Source organism: Bison bison, unplaced genomic scaffold (assembly GCF_000754665.1).
Source record: "Bison bison bison isolate TAMUID 2011002044 unplaced genomic scaffold, Bison_UMD1.0 scf7180017864324, whole genome shotgun sequence".
NCBI lineage: Eukaryota > Metazoa > Chordata > Mammalia > Artiodactyla > Bovidae > Bison > Bison bison.
In genome coordinates this window covers 11,202,372-11,218,665 of record NW_011494896.1, presented here as the reverse complement: position 1 = coordinate 11,218,665, position 16,294 = coordinate 11,202,372, and the positions used below count along the sequence as shown (strand labels likewise).

The 16,294-nt window shown below is 38.2% G+C and overlaps 1 protein-coding gene across 1 annotated transcript in view; it reads right to left on the bottom strand.

Moving 5' to 3' along the window:
• Positions 1-11,613: 11,613 nt before the first annotated feature.
• CLNS1A (chloride channel, nucleotide-sensitive, 1A) overlaps positions 11,614-16,294 on the bottom strand; it is a 20,573-nt gene continuing 15,892 nt past the window's right edge. The window contains exons 6-7 of the mRNA XM_010853240.1: positions 14,009-14,098; positions 11,614-12,379 (exon numbers count right to left, since the gene is read on the bottom strand). Coding sequence (XP_010851542.1) covers positions 14,031-14,098 — 68 coding nt within the window. The 3' untranslated portion in view covers positions 11,614-12,379; positions 14,009-14,030. The remainder of the gene's footprint in view (positions 12,380-14,008; positions 14,099-16,294) is intronic.

Below are 16,294 nucleotides of genomic sequence, written 5' to 3'. Positions count from 1 at the left end.
GGAGAGGGATACTTTTCAGCCACTACCTCACACAATGATACCATCAGCAGTGTCATCTTTCAATAGGAAAGTTGCTATTAGAAGTAGACATCTACTGATATGGGGATTCCTGAATTTTGAATATATTCTAATTTAAAATATTTTCTCTAAATAGGCAATTTCAGAAGCTTTAGGCGAGCTGTCATTCTTTAACAGACTTTACTAAAGCACTCATACAAAGTTTATGCTTTTCACATTCTCATTTGATTGTAACAGCTACTTTATGAAGTACGTAGGGCGTGTATTTTTAATCTCCATTTTACAGATAAGGAAACTAAGTCTGGAAGGGAGTTTACTGCTCTGCCTAAGGTGAAACACAGTCAAATACCATCTTTAGACTTCTACTTCAATATAAAAATATCTTCTCAGTCATCATTAAGACTAAAGGAAAACTGGAGATTTTGAAGAAACATTAAATATTTCATAATGTTACAGTCTGTTTAGGAATTAACAGCTCTTTTCAGGCTTAAAGAACCTTCAAGTTTTCCTCTATCAGAAGCTTTCTTTTATTAAAGTTCAGAAAGGCTAAGTATGTTTTTCTTCAAAGGAATTCTATCATCAGGGTCAGAAATGAAAGCAAAGAGAAAGAAAAGGTTGGGGAGGGGGATCAAATACGATCTGTTGAGTAATAATCAGTTAAGCAACGCATAAATTGCCAGGTGATTTAAGTGCTGCTTGGTGATCGGCCTGTGATAGTCACTCTCCATAAACCTGCAGACTGAACTCAAAAGCTGCAGGCTACCCAGCAAGGCAGCCAGTTTGAGGGTCATGGACTTTGACTCTTGAACTTAACACAGATGGTAGTAGTTTCTATTTTAAAAAGCAGAGTTCATAAAATTGCAACAATGGCTAAATGGAATCTCTGACTTGTTTCATTTGATCTGCACAGTATTTCAAACAAGTTAGTATTTGTAATATTTTTTTTAAAACACAAAAATCCACAGTTCTAGCTTTTCTTGGAAAAAAAAAAAAAGGATGAGTCAACATTAGGGCTGAATTCTGCTATTACAACCACACAAAATAACTGGTCCCAGGACTTCCCTGGTGGTCCAGTGGCTAAGACTCTGACCTCCCAATGCAGGGGGCCTAGGTTCGATCCCTGGACAGGGAACTAGATCCCACATGCCTCAACTAAAGATCTCCCATGCCACAACTAAGACCCGGTGCAGCCAAATAAATAAAATAAAAAAGACTGGTCCCTTTAAAATAATCCCTTTGCCACTCCCTATGTCTTCCAAACATGAAGCTGAATTTCACTTGTTTCATGGCTTTTTCTGTACATAATTTTTAAAAATTCATAAATTCCTCTCTCTTTCTCATGAGACTGTGGTTTAAGAAAACTGAGTGTTAATTTGTGAAAATACCCAGCTCTCTAAACTTCACTTCTCAGAATTAGAGGTTATGACTTCTGATGACATGGTTTCCCCTTGCAGCCCTCTCAAATGGTAGCTTGGCTCTTTTCTCTGCTGCCTCCATTAATAACGTCATCAGACCATGCCATCTTCTACCTAGGTACTCCTTCCTGCAATTCTATCTACTGTATCTATTGTATCTACTGTACAGACCCCTCAATTCCTTCTTGATCTTTTCGGAATGTAGTTCCTTTCTCACTCATTCTCTACACTACTCCAGTTACATTTGCTGGTGATTTCAATACTTACAAAGATGATCCTTCCAGGATCTTGGCCTCCCACTTCATTGGCTGAACTTGAAGGCTCTTCAGTAATTTTTCCTTTCTCTTCTGCCTCAGCTACAAATTTGGTCATAACCTTGAGCTTGTCATTACCAGTAACTCAGACTCTTCTCTGACCTCAAACACCTCTTTCCCCAATCACTAACCCCTTTCTCCAGCTCACTTCACCCTACTTTCTTTATCTCCAATACTTTGAACCCCCATGGGGAACTTGGGTCCATTGATACTACCACCATCTCTCTCCCCTATCAATTACTCTCTTCTGAAGCAGCTTAAATTACACTCTTGCACAGAATCTTAATTCCCTTGTTCCTCTAACTCCTCATGCTTACATAGGTTAATCAAAATTTAATTAATTCCAACTGTCTACTTATTCCATGCCTGCCTCCATACATGAAATATAAGAAAAACTGGGTAGCAGTAGGACAGTTCTTTCAAAGACTTGCTATAAACAAAGAAAATGTGGGTGGTATCTAAAGGGGAAATTGGATCAAGAAAGAATTTCTTTTTTTAAGGTGGGAAAGATACTTGGCATGCTTACATGCTGAGAGGAATGATGCAGTAGAGAAAATGATGATGTCGGAAAGGGAGGGGATATTTAGGTTCAGTTTTTAATAGCTAAGAAAAGATAAAAGCAAATGCACAACTGAAGGGGCAGGCCTTAGCTAGAAGCACAACAGATGGTTCATAGAAACAGGACAAAAGGTAAGAATATATGGGCAGAAGACTTAGGTAGGCAGATGTGATGATGTGAGTCTGAAGAAGCTCAATTTTCCTCTTCCCATTTTTTTCTTGAAGCATTCTAGTCAGGCCTTCAACTCCACCATTCCACTGAAATTCTTGCCAAGCCCATCAATGACTTTAATGTTGTTAAGTCAACGTCTCATACTTCTTACCTATCAGCAGCATTTGCTACAGTTTATTGCTTTCTCCTTGTGAATCACTTCACTTCCCCAAAATCATTGTCTTTTCAGTTTATTCTTCCTCCTTTCCTCCAAACTAAACGATACCTTCCCAGGGCTCAGTCCTCTGAGCTCTTTTCTATTTCTCCTTATTCCCTTGGTAATTTTACCCAATCTTATGGTTTTATAGCAACTGTATCATAACTGCCTAATTTCTATGTCCAGCTTATACAACCGTCCTGAACTCCAGACTCATATCCATCTGTATATGAAACATCTATACTTTGTTGTCTAAGATATAACTCAATACATGCAGCTCTAGTTAATTCAGATTGCAAAGTGTATCCATTCTATTGGTGGTATTTGTAGTTATTCAATATTAAATCAATGCTTCAATAAACATTCTTGTGCACATGTGTCTTTCTAGGGTAGTAGGCTTTTGTACTTTTCATTATGGCCTACCAGCATAGTTTGGTCAAGCCTCCATCTACTTCAGTTCAGTTCAGTTCAGTCGCTCAGTCATGTCCGACTCTTTGTGACCCCATGAATTGCAGCATGCCAGGCCTCCCTGTCCATCACCAACTCCCGGAGTTCACCCACACTCACATCCATCAAGTCGGTGATGCCATCCAGCCATCTCATTCTCTGTCGTCCCCTTCTCCTCCTGCCCCCAATCCCTCCCAGCATCAGAGTCTTTTCCAATGAGTCAACTCTTCACATGAGGTGGCCAAAGTACTGGAGTTTCAGCTTTAGCATCAGTCTTTCCAAAGAACACCTAGGACTGATCTCCTTTAGAATGGACTGGTTGGATCTCCTTGCAGTCCAAGGGACTCTCAAGAGTCTTCTCCAACACCACAGTTCAAAAGCATCAATTTTTCAGCGCTCAGCCTTCTTCACAGTCCAACTCTCACATCCATACATGACCACTGGGAAAACCATAGCCTTGACTAGATGGCAAAGTAATGTCTCTGCTTTTGAATATGCTATCTAGGTTGGACATAACTTTCCTTCCAAGGAGTAAGCGTCTTTTAATTTCATGGCTGCAATCACCATCTGCAGTGATTTTGGAGCCCCAGAAAATAAAGTCTGACACTGTTTCCACTGTTTCCCCATCTATTTCCCATGAAGTGATGGGACCAGATGCCATGATCTTAGTTTTCTGAATGTTGAACTTTAAGCCAACTTTTTCACTCTCCTCTTACTCTTACCCAAATTATTGCAATAATTTCATGTTTCTATTGAGTGATCCTATTAAAGCAATCAAATCATGCAGCACCTATTTCAGACTGAAAGGCATATATTCCTTGATTTAACTATTACAAAACCGTTGGTGTAAAACATTAATGTGCTGGGAAAAGCTGCACATGAATCAGTGTGATTTCTGGGTATATGGACAGCACTGCCCTATTTTAGCAATCATTTATGAGCTGGTTCACATTATTTAAAAACATGCTATAGCAAAACTGTACTAGACTACTAGGGCTAGAATAACTACACTTGACAGCTTCCTACATAAGGAAGAATTCCACAACTTCTTGCTTTTAAAAGACACCATAAACAAAATGAAGACATGTCACAGAGTAGGATATTGGAGTCCAGAATATATAAAGGACAGACGAGTAAGAAAAAAATTAGGCAAAAAAACATAAAAGAGTCAAATGTACAAAGCAGAAAGGTGTTCAATCTCATTAATAATCAGGAACATGGAAACTACAATCATGATGAAATTCTACTTTCATATTCATCAGGTTGGCAGAAATTCAGAAGTCTGGAAATATCAAAAATATTAGGAGGAAACTATTACTTTAAATAGCCCCAATCATTTTGGAGCACAATTTAGCAAAATCTAGCAAAGTTTAAGGTTTACATATTTAAACGAAATTTTTTGGGACAGATTAGCAGAAATTAACATTTGTGGGTCCTATTGGCTGGAAAAGTACTTCTTATTGTAGATGAAATGAAAGCTACTGCAACACACACACACATGCATGTAAGACATGCGTAAGAATATCTGCTGCGGCACTGCTTTAATAATGAATAACTGGAATCTTACAAGCCCGTCATGAGAATGAATGAGCTGTGCTAGAGAGCTGCCTGTATCAAACTTTTAAAAAAGGACATCTCTTTGGACACATCTCTATTGGCTGCATCTGGCCTGAGTTGTGGTATGTGGATCTTTTTCACATGGGACCTTTCACTGTGGCACATGGATTCTCTACCTGTGGTGTGAGGGCTCAGCAGTTGCAGCTTGTGGATTTTCTAGTGGGCTCAGCAGTTGAGGCATTGGGCTTAGTTTCTCCATGGTATGTGGGATCTTAGTTCTCTGACCAGAGATCAAACCCGTGGCCCCTGCATTGCAAGGTGGATTCTTAACCACTGGAACACAAGGGAAGTCCTTGCCTATTATCGACTTGAATGAAACTATTACAGTGCTAAGTAGGAAAAATGGCAGAAAGATTCAATTAGTAATAGTTACAAAACATGCAACCCAATACTATGTAATGTTTATAGGATATATACACATGGAGCAAAAATGCAAACACATACATAGTTATGATAAATACCAAATTGGAGATAGTGGTTATTCCACTATTTGAGATAGTGGTTACAAAGGGAGCTTTAATTGTATGTGAGTTATGTTGGTATGTGTTACATTAGTCTTTTTTTAAACTGAAGTACAGTTGCTGCTGCTGTTAAGTTGCTTCAGTTGTGTCCGACTCTGTGCGACCTCATAGAGTCTGGCAGCCCACCAGGCTCCCCCGTCCCTGAGATTCTCCAGGCAAGAATACTGGAGTGGGTTACCATTTCCTTCTCCAACGCAGGAAAGTGAAAAGTGAAAGTGAAGTCGCTCAGTCGTGTCCAACTCCTAGCAACCCCATGGACTGCAGCCTACCAGGCTCCTCCGTCCATGGGATTTTCCAGGCAAGAGTACTGGAGTGGGGTGCCACTGCCTTCTCCTGAAGTATAGTTAAGAATAACATTATTTTCATGTGTATAGCATAGTGATTGTAATACAGATTATACTTCATTAAGTTATTACAAGATAATGGCTATAATTCCTTGTGCTATGCAATATGTCCGTGTTGCTTATCTACTTTTTACATGATATTAATAGCTCATATCTGCTAATCTCATATCTCAAATTTGTTCCTTCTCCATTTCTTCCCTTTGGTAACCACAAGTTTGTTTTCTGTATCTGTGAGTCTGTTTCTGTTTTGCATATACATTCATTTGTATTATTTTTCAATTCCACATGTGATATCATACAGTATTTGTTTTTTTCCTGACTTATTTCACTAAACATAATATTCTCTAGGTAACATTAGTCTTAATACGCCAAAAATATTTCATAACACAAATTATTTATAAAATTAGGTAATAACTAACTTTTCCTTTACCTGCAGAGTTTTGCATTTAAACAATGAATGACTGTTATAAATTTTCTGATTTTCTGAAACTCTAAACTGTTTCTAAACTCTAAACTGACATACAGGGACTTCCCTGGTGGTCCCATGGTTAAGAATCCACTGTGCAAGCAGGGGATGTGGGTTGGATCTCTGGTCAGGGAACTAAGATCCCACCCTCCACTGGGGAACTCCCATGAGATCTGGAGCCTGTGAGCCACAACAAAGACCCCACATGCCACAACTAAGACTTGACACAGCCAAGTAAATAAATAAAAATAAATGACAATATAAAGCCCAAATCCCTATTCCTCAGATTAAAAAAAAAAATACACGGAGAAAGAAATGGTAACCCACTCCAGTATTCTTGCCTGGAAAAATCCATGGACAGAGGAACCTGGTGGGCTGTAGTCCATGGGGTTACATGACTGAGCACGTGTGCACGAGGGTTGAGGGAGATGGGTTGGTAGCAATAAACTGGTAGAATAATAAAATACAACTGGGCAGGGGGACAGGTTAGTTTTCTGGTAACACCATAACAAAGTACCATAAATGAGGTGGTTTAGAATAAGAGAAATTTATTTTCTCACAGCTCTGGAGGGCAGAAGTCCAAGGTCAAGATGTCAGAAGTCATGACCCCTCTTAAAGGCACTAGGGAAGGATCTGTTCTGGACCTTTCTCCTAGCTCTGGTAGCCTCAGGCATTCCTCTGCTTGTACATGCCTCACTATAGCCGTCCATCTTTACATGGCTTTCCCTCTATCCATGTCATCTCTGTGTCCAAATTCTCCCTTCAGATAAGAACATGTCCCTCCAGTAATGTTAGATTAGGGCTCATCCTAATGACTTCATTTTAACTTGATTACCTCTGTAAAGACCTTATTTCCAAATAAGGTCACACTCAGGTGCTGGGTGTTAGGACTTCAACATCTTTTTGAGGGGAGACAACTCATGAAGAGGGAAAAAAAACTCAAGTTTCCCTCCTACCTCTGTTCCCTACCTCTCCGAGAAATAACTTTCTCATGTATCATGTATATGCACGTGACATATATAATCCCCACCGTAATTAATGGACCTTGGAGCTTACTGAGTATTGGTACACAGGCTCAATTTTTTTTAAGGGATATAGTTTTCCATTGTACAGAGGTACTGTAAATAATTTACTCAGTGGGAGGAGAGTTCGGGACTGGAGGTGGGGGACACATGTACACCCATGGCTGATTCATGTCAATGCATGGCAAAAACCACTACAATATTGTAAAGTAATTAGCCTCCAACTAAAATAAATAAATACATTTAAAAAAATAGTTCACTCAGGCTTAATTATAGATATTGAGTTTATTTTCAGTCTTTTACAAATAAAGATACTATTCATATCCTTGTGCTTAGACTTTTCCTAGTGTGAAAATTTATCTTTTAAATAAATTCCTTTAAGTGAAGTTTTTGGGTCTCTCATGGGCATTTTATTATTATTTTATACTCAGCAGGTGGTCTGGATCCTTTTTTTTTAATTGGAGGACTCAGGTGCACTTTCAATTTTGACTTATCTGGTGGCACAGTGGATAGGAATCTGCCTGCCAATATGGGGGACACGGATTTGATCCCTGGTCCAGGAAGATTCCACATGCCTCGGAGCAAATAAGCCCATGCGCTGTAACTACTGAGCTGCACGCTGCAACTACCGCACAGCTTCCCTACAGACTATGCTTTGCAACAAGAGAAGCTACCGCAATGAGAAGCCCTTGCACCAACGTGAACAGTAGCGCCAAAACTAGAGAAAGCCCCTGCAAAGCAACGAAGACCCAGCACAGCCAAAACTTTTTTAATTAAAAATATAAAATTTGACAAACAGTATGTCCCTCAGTATTTATAAAAATCTTCCTTAACTTTAATTAAATACAACCTCAATTTATAAGGTGTTTTTTTTTTAAGGTTTAGGCTTGCAATTGTTGTTTGGTTGCTAAGCCTCAGTGTCTGACTCTTTTGCAACCCCATGGACTGTAACCCACCAGGCTCCTCTGTCCATGGGATTTCCTAAGCAAGAATACTAGAGTGGATTGCCATTTCCTTCTTCAGGGGATCTTTCTGACCCAGGGATTGAACCCGTTTCTCCTGCACTGAAGGCAGATTCTTTACCACTAAGCTACCAGGGAAGCCCAGCTGTAAATTTTGCAAACCAGTATCCAAGGATCTTTTCTATTTGGGGTAATCCACCACTGTGAGAACCTAGGCAGAGGGAGTGCCCTTCCACAACAGAAGCTGAACAGACCAGATATTCCTGTTTTCTGGCAACACATAGAGTACCAACCAGGACCCTGTGGTCAGTCACTCAAAGACATAAAACAATTAAATCAGCCTAACAACCCAGAGGAATCACATCTTATGTAAACCAATTGGAGTTCCTAACCTTTTTCTGAGCCTGGTTTATTTCACCTTTCATGTCCATTTCGTGAGCTACCAAATAGCCTTCTAATACTTTTTTTTTCCTGCTTAAATTAGCCAGTTTTGGGTTTATTTACAACCAAAATTTAGGCTGGTAATTTTGATCATACTTTTATGAACATAAATTGATATACTATCCTCACATACATTTGCATTATACACTATGAAGGTTGTTATTTTGGGGTAATATGTATTTGCTTTTCTTCCTAATTCTGTCCGCTACTTACTACTACTGCTATTGATATGCTTGATGCAACCACCCTTTTCTCCTTTTTAACCTGTTACATGCAAAATAAACTAGATGCTCAGGTATAATGGACTTGTTTGTAGAGCAAGAGTACAGACTTGTAGTGAAGGCCTGAAGGTCCTTTGAGAAAAAGTACATAATTTTATCACATCTCTTTTAATTGCTCAGTGGAATTTTAAATATCAGGCATCTCAAATGTATTCTAAAAGGTGAGTTAACATTGTATTTGTAGCCGCTTCTTTCTGTTATGGAAAGAATTAATTACTATTTGTAATAATTACCATTTACTGCATCATCTTTCAGGCACTGTTGTTAGTGATTCATATAAACTTCAAAATAATCCAAAAATAAAATCCTAAGAATTAGCCTTATACACTTTTATTTAGCCTCCTCATCCCCAAGTTATATATTTCTATTTTTCTTCTTAAAATTATTGTTAAAAACAATTCTAAGCTCCACTGCTCTCCCAAAGAGTTTTTCTGATTTCTCATCTGAAGTTATTAAGTCCCCCACATTAGATATTGGTTTTATCTACATAGATAAGAGAAGACAGAGCGATATGCGAATGAAAATATTTTTCAATTTTACCTTCTTTGTCATGGGATGGCAACAATTCTATTAGAACCCTCAGAAGGGATTTTCTTAGAATTAACAGGAGGAAATGGCAACCCACTCCAGTACTCTTGCCTGGAGAATTCCATGGACAGAGAAGCCTGGTGGACTACAGTCCATGGGGCTGCAGAGTTGGACATGACCGAGTGACTCAATGACAAGTCACAGAAGGTGGTACCAGATTCACCTATTCTAGAAATACTTGAAAAACATGATTTGTATGAGAATTAGCTATACAGTGATTCTATGTGAAATACTGCAGATATATAAAACTTTATCTAAATATCTAAAATCTCTCTGAGCAATGAGTAATCACACTTGTCTTCCAGAAGTAAAGGGCTACAATCATCTGTGCATAATCTCTCATCTTCAATCATACCAGCAAAGATCCCAACAATATCTCAAAATACTTAATTAACATTTAAAGAAGCCTGTGTGAAAAGTATCAATATCTGACAAAGTAATCTAAGGGAGGCAGAAATACACTGGGATATTTTAATGAATTTATGTTTTAAACAACAGAATCTAGAACAGATGATCACTAACTAGCCTTAAGGATATTTTAGATGGCTCATATTATGGGCGGAGAGTATCTATGTCTTTTCTTTAAATTTTCTCTACCTCAAGAAATAGGAAACAAACCAATTCCAGCAACCCTAAAATTAAGTTCAAATAGAATCAAGAAATGTTGGGTTAGTGATCATTATGAGTTTTTTAAAACAGCCCAACCTGATCTTTTCTTCTCACCTTCTCTTATTTTCCCAAAGCTATGGGTACAGCTCCCTACTGATACAGAATGTTACAGTTGAATCTTTTAAAGTCATTCAGACATTGAACCTAATCCTCTTATTTTACAAAGATGAGGAAGTAGGACCAGAGGGGTTAAATACTGTCTGTCAAGTCAGAACTAGATGCCTGGTCTCCTGCATCTTAGCTGACTGCCTTATCCACAATACCAGGCTGACCACAGTAGTGCCTACAGGAAACACAGTGCACATGATCTCAACATTCTGTTGACATGTTATCAAAGAGCACTTAATGTTTCACTGAAAGTCATGATTACAAGTATGTAAGCATGACTTTAAAAAGCAATTCAAATAGAATTTCTAGGAAGAGCCCATGAGATACATGGACTGCTTACTGCAGAATGGATAAATGTCTAGGACAGAATCATGAGTGCTACTGAGACTGTTAGCAGAGAAATTTGGGAACTTCCTGTGCTGTCCACTGAAATTTTAACACTGAAAACCCTGCAATAAAGAGAAAATGTGCTTTCTTTAAGCTGCTGATAGACAGTAAGGCTGTATGGTATTTGGGAGCACAGGCTTAAAAATCACAGCTCCCTATCTTCTGCTGCTAAGTCACTTCAGTCGTGTCTGACTCTGTGCGACCCCATAGACGGCAGCCCACCAGGCTCCTCTGTCCATGGGACTCTCCAGGCAAGAACACTGGAGTGGGTTGCCATTTCCTCCTCCAATGCATGAAAGTGAAAAGTGAAAGTGAAGTCGCTCAGTCGTGTCTGACTCTTAGCGACCGCATGGACTGCAGCCTACCAGGCTCCTCCATCCATGGGATCTTCCAGGCAAGAGTACTGGAGTGGGGTGCCATTGCTCCCTATCTGTATGACCTTAAATGTTACTTTACCTCTCTCTGTAACTGTTTCCTCATCTCTAAAGTGGGATCAAAAAAACACCTATACTTCATAAGGTGATTAAGAATATTATACACATAGTGCATGTGAAGAACCCAGAACAATACAAAGTCTCTGTAAAAAGTGGCCTTTTTACTTGCTTGTTTTAACAAATTCAGTATTTATGAGAGTCTGCTCAGAAGAAAGAATATTAGTTTTTCCAGTCCACCATGCAAGATGAGGGAAACCAAATAAAAGTGCTGAAAAGAACACTGGGTTTAGTGGTGACAAATTAGTCACTAATTAGTCAGGTAATTGTGAAGAGCTTTTCTAACCTATTTTTTTGGTCATAAAGTCCAGGTATAAACCTGTAATTATAAATCAGCCTGATAGGTATCTCTAAAAACTGAGAGTTGAAAAGTATGTTATAAGAAATCACTCCTGGTTCAGATGGAAGCAGCAGAAGTCCCTCTGCAGTGTTATAACCTTGCCCTGTCCCTCAAAAGCCCTATACATCTCTTACTCACTCCATGTTCATGTTCTCAGCAAAAGTCAAAGACCAACAAGAATCTCGTTTTTTGTCAAAACACTAATTTTTTACAAGCTGTTTCTCTTTAATAGTTTTAGTCAAGAATGAGAGCACAATAATATAGAAAACCTAAATTTATTTGTTAAGCTATCACAAAGACAAAACAATTTTCTGAAATACTTTGAGAACTTCATCCCAATTCCGCTTGTTCTTTTACAGAAACTGACCTGAGAGGCTGGCAATGAAAGGATACAACCTAAGCGGTTATAACAGAACAGACTGATGAAACATGGTGAAAGGAGCAAAGGCAAGGCAGGAGCACTTGTGTTAGTGGTAATACGTGTGGCTGGGCTGTTTCTGAAGAGGCTCCCTAGAGTTAACTGACCTGGGTCCCCAGTTAGTAAAAAGACCTTTATCCCTGTGGAAAGTGCAGAGATTAGGATTTCTCCGAGACCTCTGTTTTTCTTTTTTAAGGAGTTAAGGGTATCCTTAGGCCCTAAGGCGTATAGCTTAGATTCAGCCTCTCTTTCCCACGCAGTCTACCTACACCTTCAAACGCCAGCGCATTTCCACCACGTAGTCCTGCTAGGTTTTGAGGATGCATATAGTGAAGGTGGGAATCACAGGCCTACTCAGAGGGTACACCTAGACACAACGGTTTGGGGTAAATCATAAACTACAAATACCCTTCTGGTTAAGTTAATTCACCTTTGTTAATAAAGGTCATAGTTTCTTGTGCTGGTGACAGCTTCTTGTCTCAGTATACTCTGTCTCAAGAAAGAACTGGTTCAGGTAAGTTTTGGAGAAAGAAAAAGACTTTCATCAACACCCACTCCACAGTGGAAGAGGCACCAAGTTCTCTCCTACAGTTATGAGCAGAATCTGAAAAACAAAAGGTTTACAGTGTTTATACTAATAGCTATTATTTATTAAATGCCTAGTCAAGACTGCCAGAGGACTTACATATATTATATTTCAATCTTTGCAATAATCCTGCCAGGCAGTTACTATCATCTTCATTTTTCAGAAGAGGAAACTGAGAATCGTAGAAGTTACACTCCTTGTCTGAAGGCACAGAGCTGGTAATGTGGTGGAGCTGTGATTCCACCACTCATGTGCCTCCCCCCGCACTCTATCTTGTCCATCGAGAGGTCCTAGCTTCATTATCTTGAAATTTCTGATACCTACCTACATACTCCAATTATTTCTTGTTCTCTCCTCAAAGCCAAATGTAATTTTAAATGATTAAAAATTTACAGACATTGTTTGGAATTAAGATTAATTAATTAAGGTTAATGCTGGATAATTAATTCATTATCCAGATGAAGAACTTTTTTACTCATAAACTTTATGAATAAAAATCTCTTTGCTCCAGCTATAGCACAAAATGAACATAAACAAATTATCAGTTCATTAGAAAGTTGTGGCTATTTTACAGTTATTTCATCATAAAAATTGTACTTCAAAGAATCCTAAGAATTCTCACCAGAAAAATGCTCCAACATTCCATTTGTGTAACCATTAGTGACATACCAAATACGTTTCTCCATCTTATTAATAGAGTAGTTGGTATTCTTTGAATAGTCCCTTTTCAAGAAGAAATATGTTAAAGCCAGATCAAAAAATCTGTTTTCCAGTTTTAATAAAAATTACTGAAAAAAATCCATATACTATGAAGAATGTGATAAATAAAGAATCTCATCAATAAGGGAAGAAGACATATCGGTACTGAAAGATTCCCCATAAAGTATTATTTCAACAGTGAAATATTGATATCCAGAACTGTGAAATCTGAAAATTAACATTAGCAGAGCTCCAACAATGTTAACACATACTTTAAGCAAACTGTAGAGGAGACACTGCTGATTTTAGATGATGGCTACCAATGACAGAAGTAAATGTTGTATAAGTAAAGAGACATAAATCACAGAACTTTTAAGGTTATTTTCTAATAGTTCCACTGGCAGCAGCTGAGAGGAAAGCTGAGATCCATTATCACAATTCATGGTTAAGATGTTATATTCACAAAGGCAATAATCTGCTTTGTGAATTATTGTAGCAAATCTCTGTTTTGTGTTTTTGATGAAATGCTAAGGTTTCAAATATCCTAAGTGGGAAGGAAAAGTTGACTCAAGAGCAGAGCGGGACATGACCTCAAGTTCTGCTGCTCCCACATGAGTCAACCAGGGAGATCTCTGCTTTTGAACAAAGGGTAATGTCCTTCTCTTGATTCACTGAAAATCAGCGTCTTATCCTTCCATGTACTCTCAACGGCTAGCACAGTGCTTGGCAGCTAGTAAGTGCTCAGTAAATGTTAACCTGAACATTACCATGCTGGCAGATCTTGATTTCTTAGCGGCAAAAACTACATAGTTTCAAGTAATTTCATAAATGGATTAAAAAACATTTTCCCACAACTGCTAATTTGTTAGAGTTCTCCTCAAATCTGAAAATAAAAATCAATTGTTTCACATGACTTTCATGTTCAGTGACAAGGGAGAAAATACTCACCCTAAAGCAGCATCCATCATTTTCAGTGATCAACATCTGCATCCTCAAACTGTCCAGCAACTGTTGGTGTAGTATCTACCTCCATCCCATCTGAAGAAAAAATTAACCACTGAGCAACAGTCTACTAAGCACTTCCGATAGTTAAGAGTCAGCTTAGATTTCAACCAGAAGGAAGCTAGCACCCTCTGCTGGTAAGAGTTGCTATTTCTTTCTTTTTTTTTTTTTTTTATTTTATTTTTAAACTTTACATAATTGTATTAGTCTTGACAATTGAAACTACCAAGGAACAGACTAAGAAAAATGCCACCTGTGGATTTAGGCCAAGTTAAAATTAGTATGTATATTTAACTTTCACTCTGCAACTCTCAGTCTCAGAACTGAAAGAACTCCAAGCAGGGACTTTCAAATGCAGCAAGCATCCATTTTTCACTCTTCACAGAACTGTTAGATGTTTCACCGTATGACTTCTTTTTTTAAAGCATGAAGTACTATCTAAGCTTGCAACATAATTCAGTAGAAAAGACTGAAATAAATAAGTAAAGTGAGATTCTTACTTATCTCTGTTTTTTTAATCTCATTGAAAAAAAAAAAAAAAGATGGGGGAGAACCAACAAAAGCTGCTTTTGCCACTTCTTCACCTCCCACTCACGCTCAACTCTTTAGCCCACCACAAACTGGCTTCTGCCCACAGCCCACTGGCACCCCACCACCCAGACATTCAGCAGGACATACAAATAAAACACTTATATAAAATTAACTCACCTTTCCACATAGAAAATACATTCCTTTCCAAAAGGATACTTCTTACTTGCTCAACCCAGAAACCCCTACCATATCTCTAACTTCTGTTGCTTCTATCTCTTAAATACCTCTCAAGTTTGTTCAGTCTTTTGACACTACTGCCACTCCCTAATTAGGCCACTATCTCTCATCTAATTTAAATCATAAGCTTCTTAAGTATCTAGTATCTCCTCTAGTATCTCCCTTTGCAATTAATTTTTTGTATCACAGCCAGAGTCATCTTCTAAAACACTAATCAAACTAAAATTCTTCAATGGCTTCCCACTGACTTAAACACAGGTTGAAATTCTTTAACACAGCTTTCAAGTTCCATTACTATACAGTCCAGTTCACTATTCCACCTTTATCTGTTGCCATAATAGCTACCCATCACACTCAAGAATTCCAGATATAATGAACTTTCAGTTCCCCAAAGCTGAATGGTCTCTTGATCCTTCACTTTACACATGACTGACCCCCTGACCTGCCTCTCTCCCCAAACTGTATGTAATCCCTCTTTACTTGGTTCATTTTTATTTATCTTCAGACTGTGGCTTAAATGTCACTTACTCCATGAAGTTTGAATCTCTCTCTGACTGTCCAGCCTCTGATTCCATAGTTCTTCAAGCTTCCCCTTTATCTCAATGTTGTATCACAATGTACTGTAACTACCTAACTAGTTAATTTCTTTTTCTCTCCACTAGAATGCCATTGATAGATATTAACTGCATCTTCCTTAGGCACTCCTGTATTCTCTCTACCTGCCACAGTAGCTCAACAAACATCTCTTACATAAACAAACACAGGAAGCACTGAAATGCCACCAGTTGAAATTTCACTATGGATTTATCAGAACATCATGTTGCATACTGTTAATATATTATTTTAAAAATAAATTTAAAAAAAGAAATTGCACAGGTCAAATTAAATAAGTGGAAAAAAAAGTGATGTGGGTACCCAGAACTTAAGAAGACAGAGAATGGTTTAAGCTGAATTTTATGTATAGGCAACTCAATATGCCAGTGAGGCTTAGGAATACAAGTCCAATTATCTCACTTTACCAACAAGTGTTCGTGACCTTAAAGTCAGTTGCTATAAAGCATTAAATAAAAAGTTCTATAATTAAAAACAACAAAAAGCCTTCAGTGATGAAAGGTTTTTTAATGTCCAAGGGTACTCTTCAGCTAATCACTATAATAAAAAAAAAAAAAGGAGTATCTTGAATTCTTTCAGCTAAGATTTCAGTATAGCACTAGAGATCACCTGAGTCACCTAACCCTAAAGCCTATGTTAGAGGCTCACCATGTAGAGCTTAAAATGGAGAGCAGACACAAAGAACAGTAACGTGACCCACAGCCTAATTCCAAATTAAATACCCCAGAACTTCAGGACCCTCAGGTCAGAACGCTATGTACATGGAGATAATGATCACAACATTATGAGAGAAACTTAAATATCAATAAAAGAAAAACTATGGCAATCCTCTTTAAGAACATTCTGCATCAC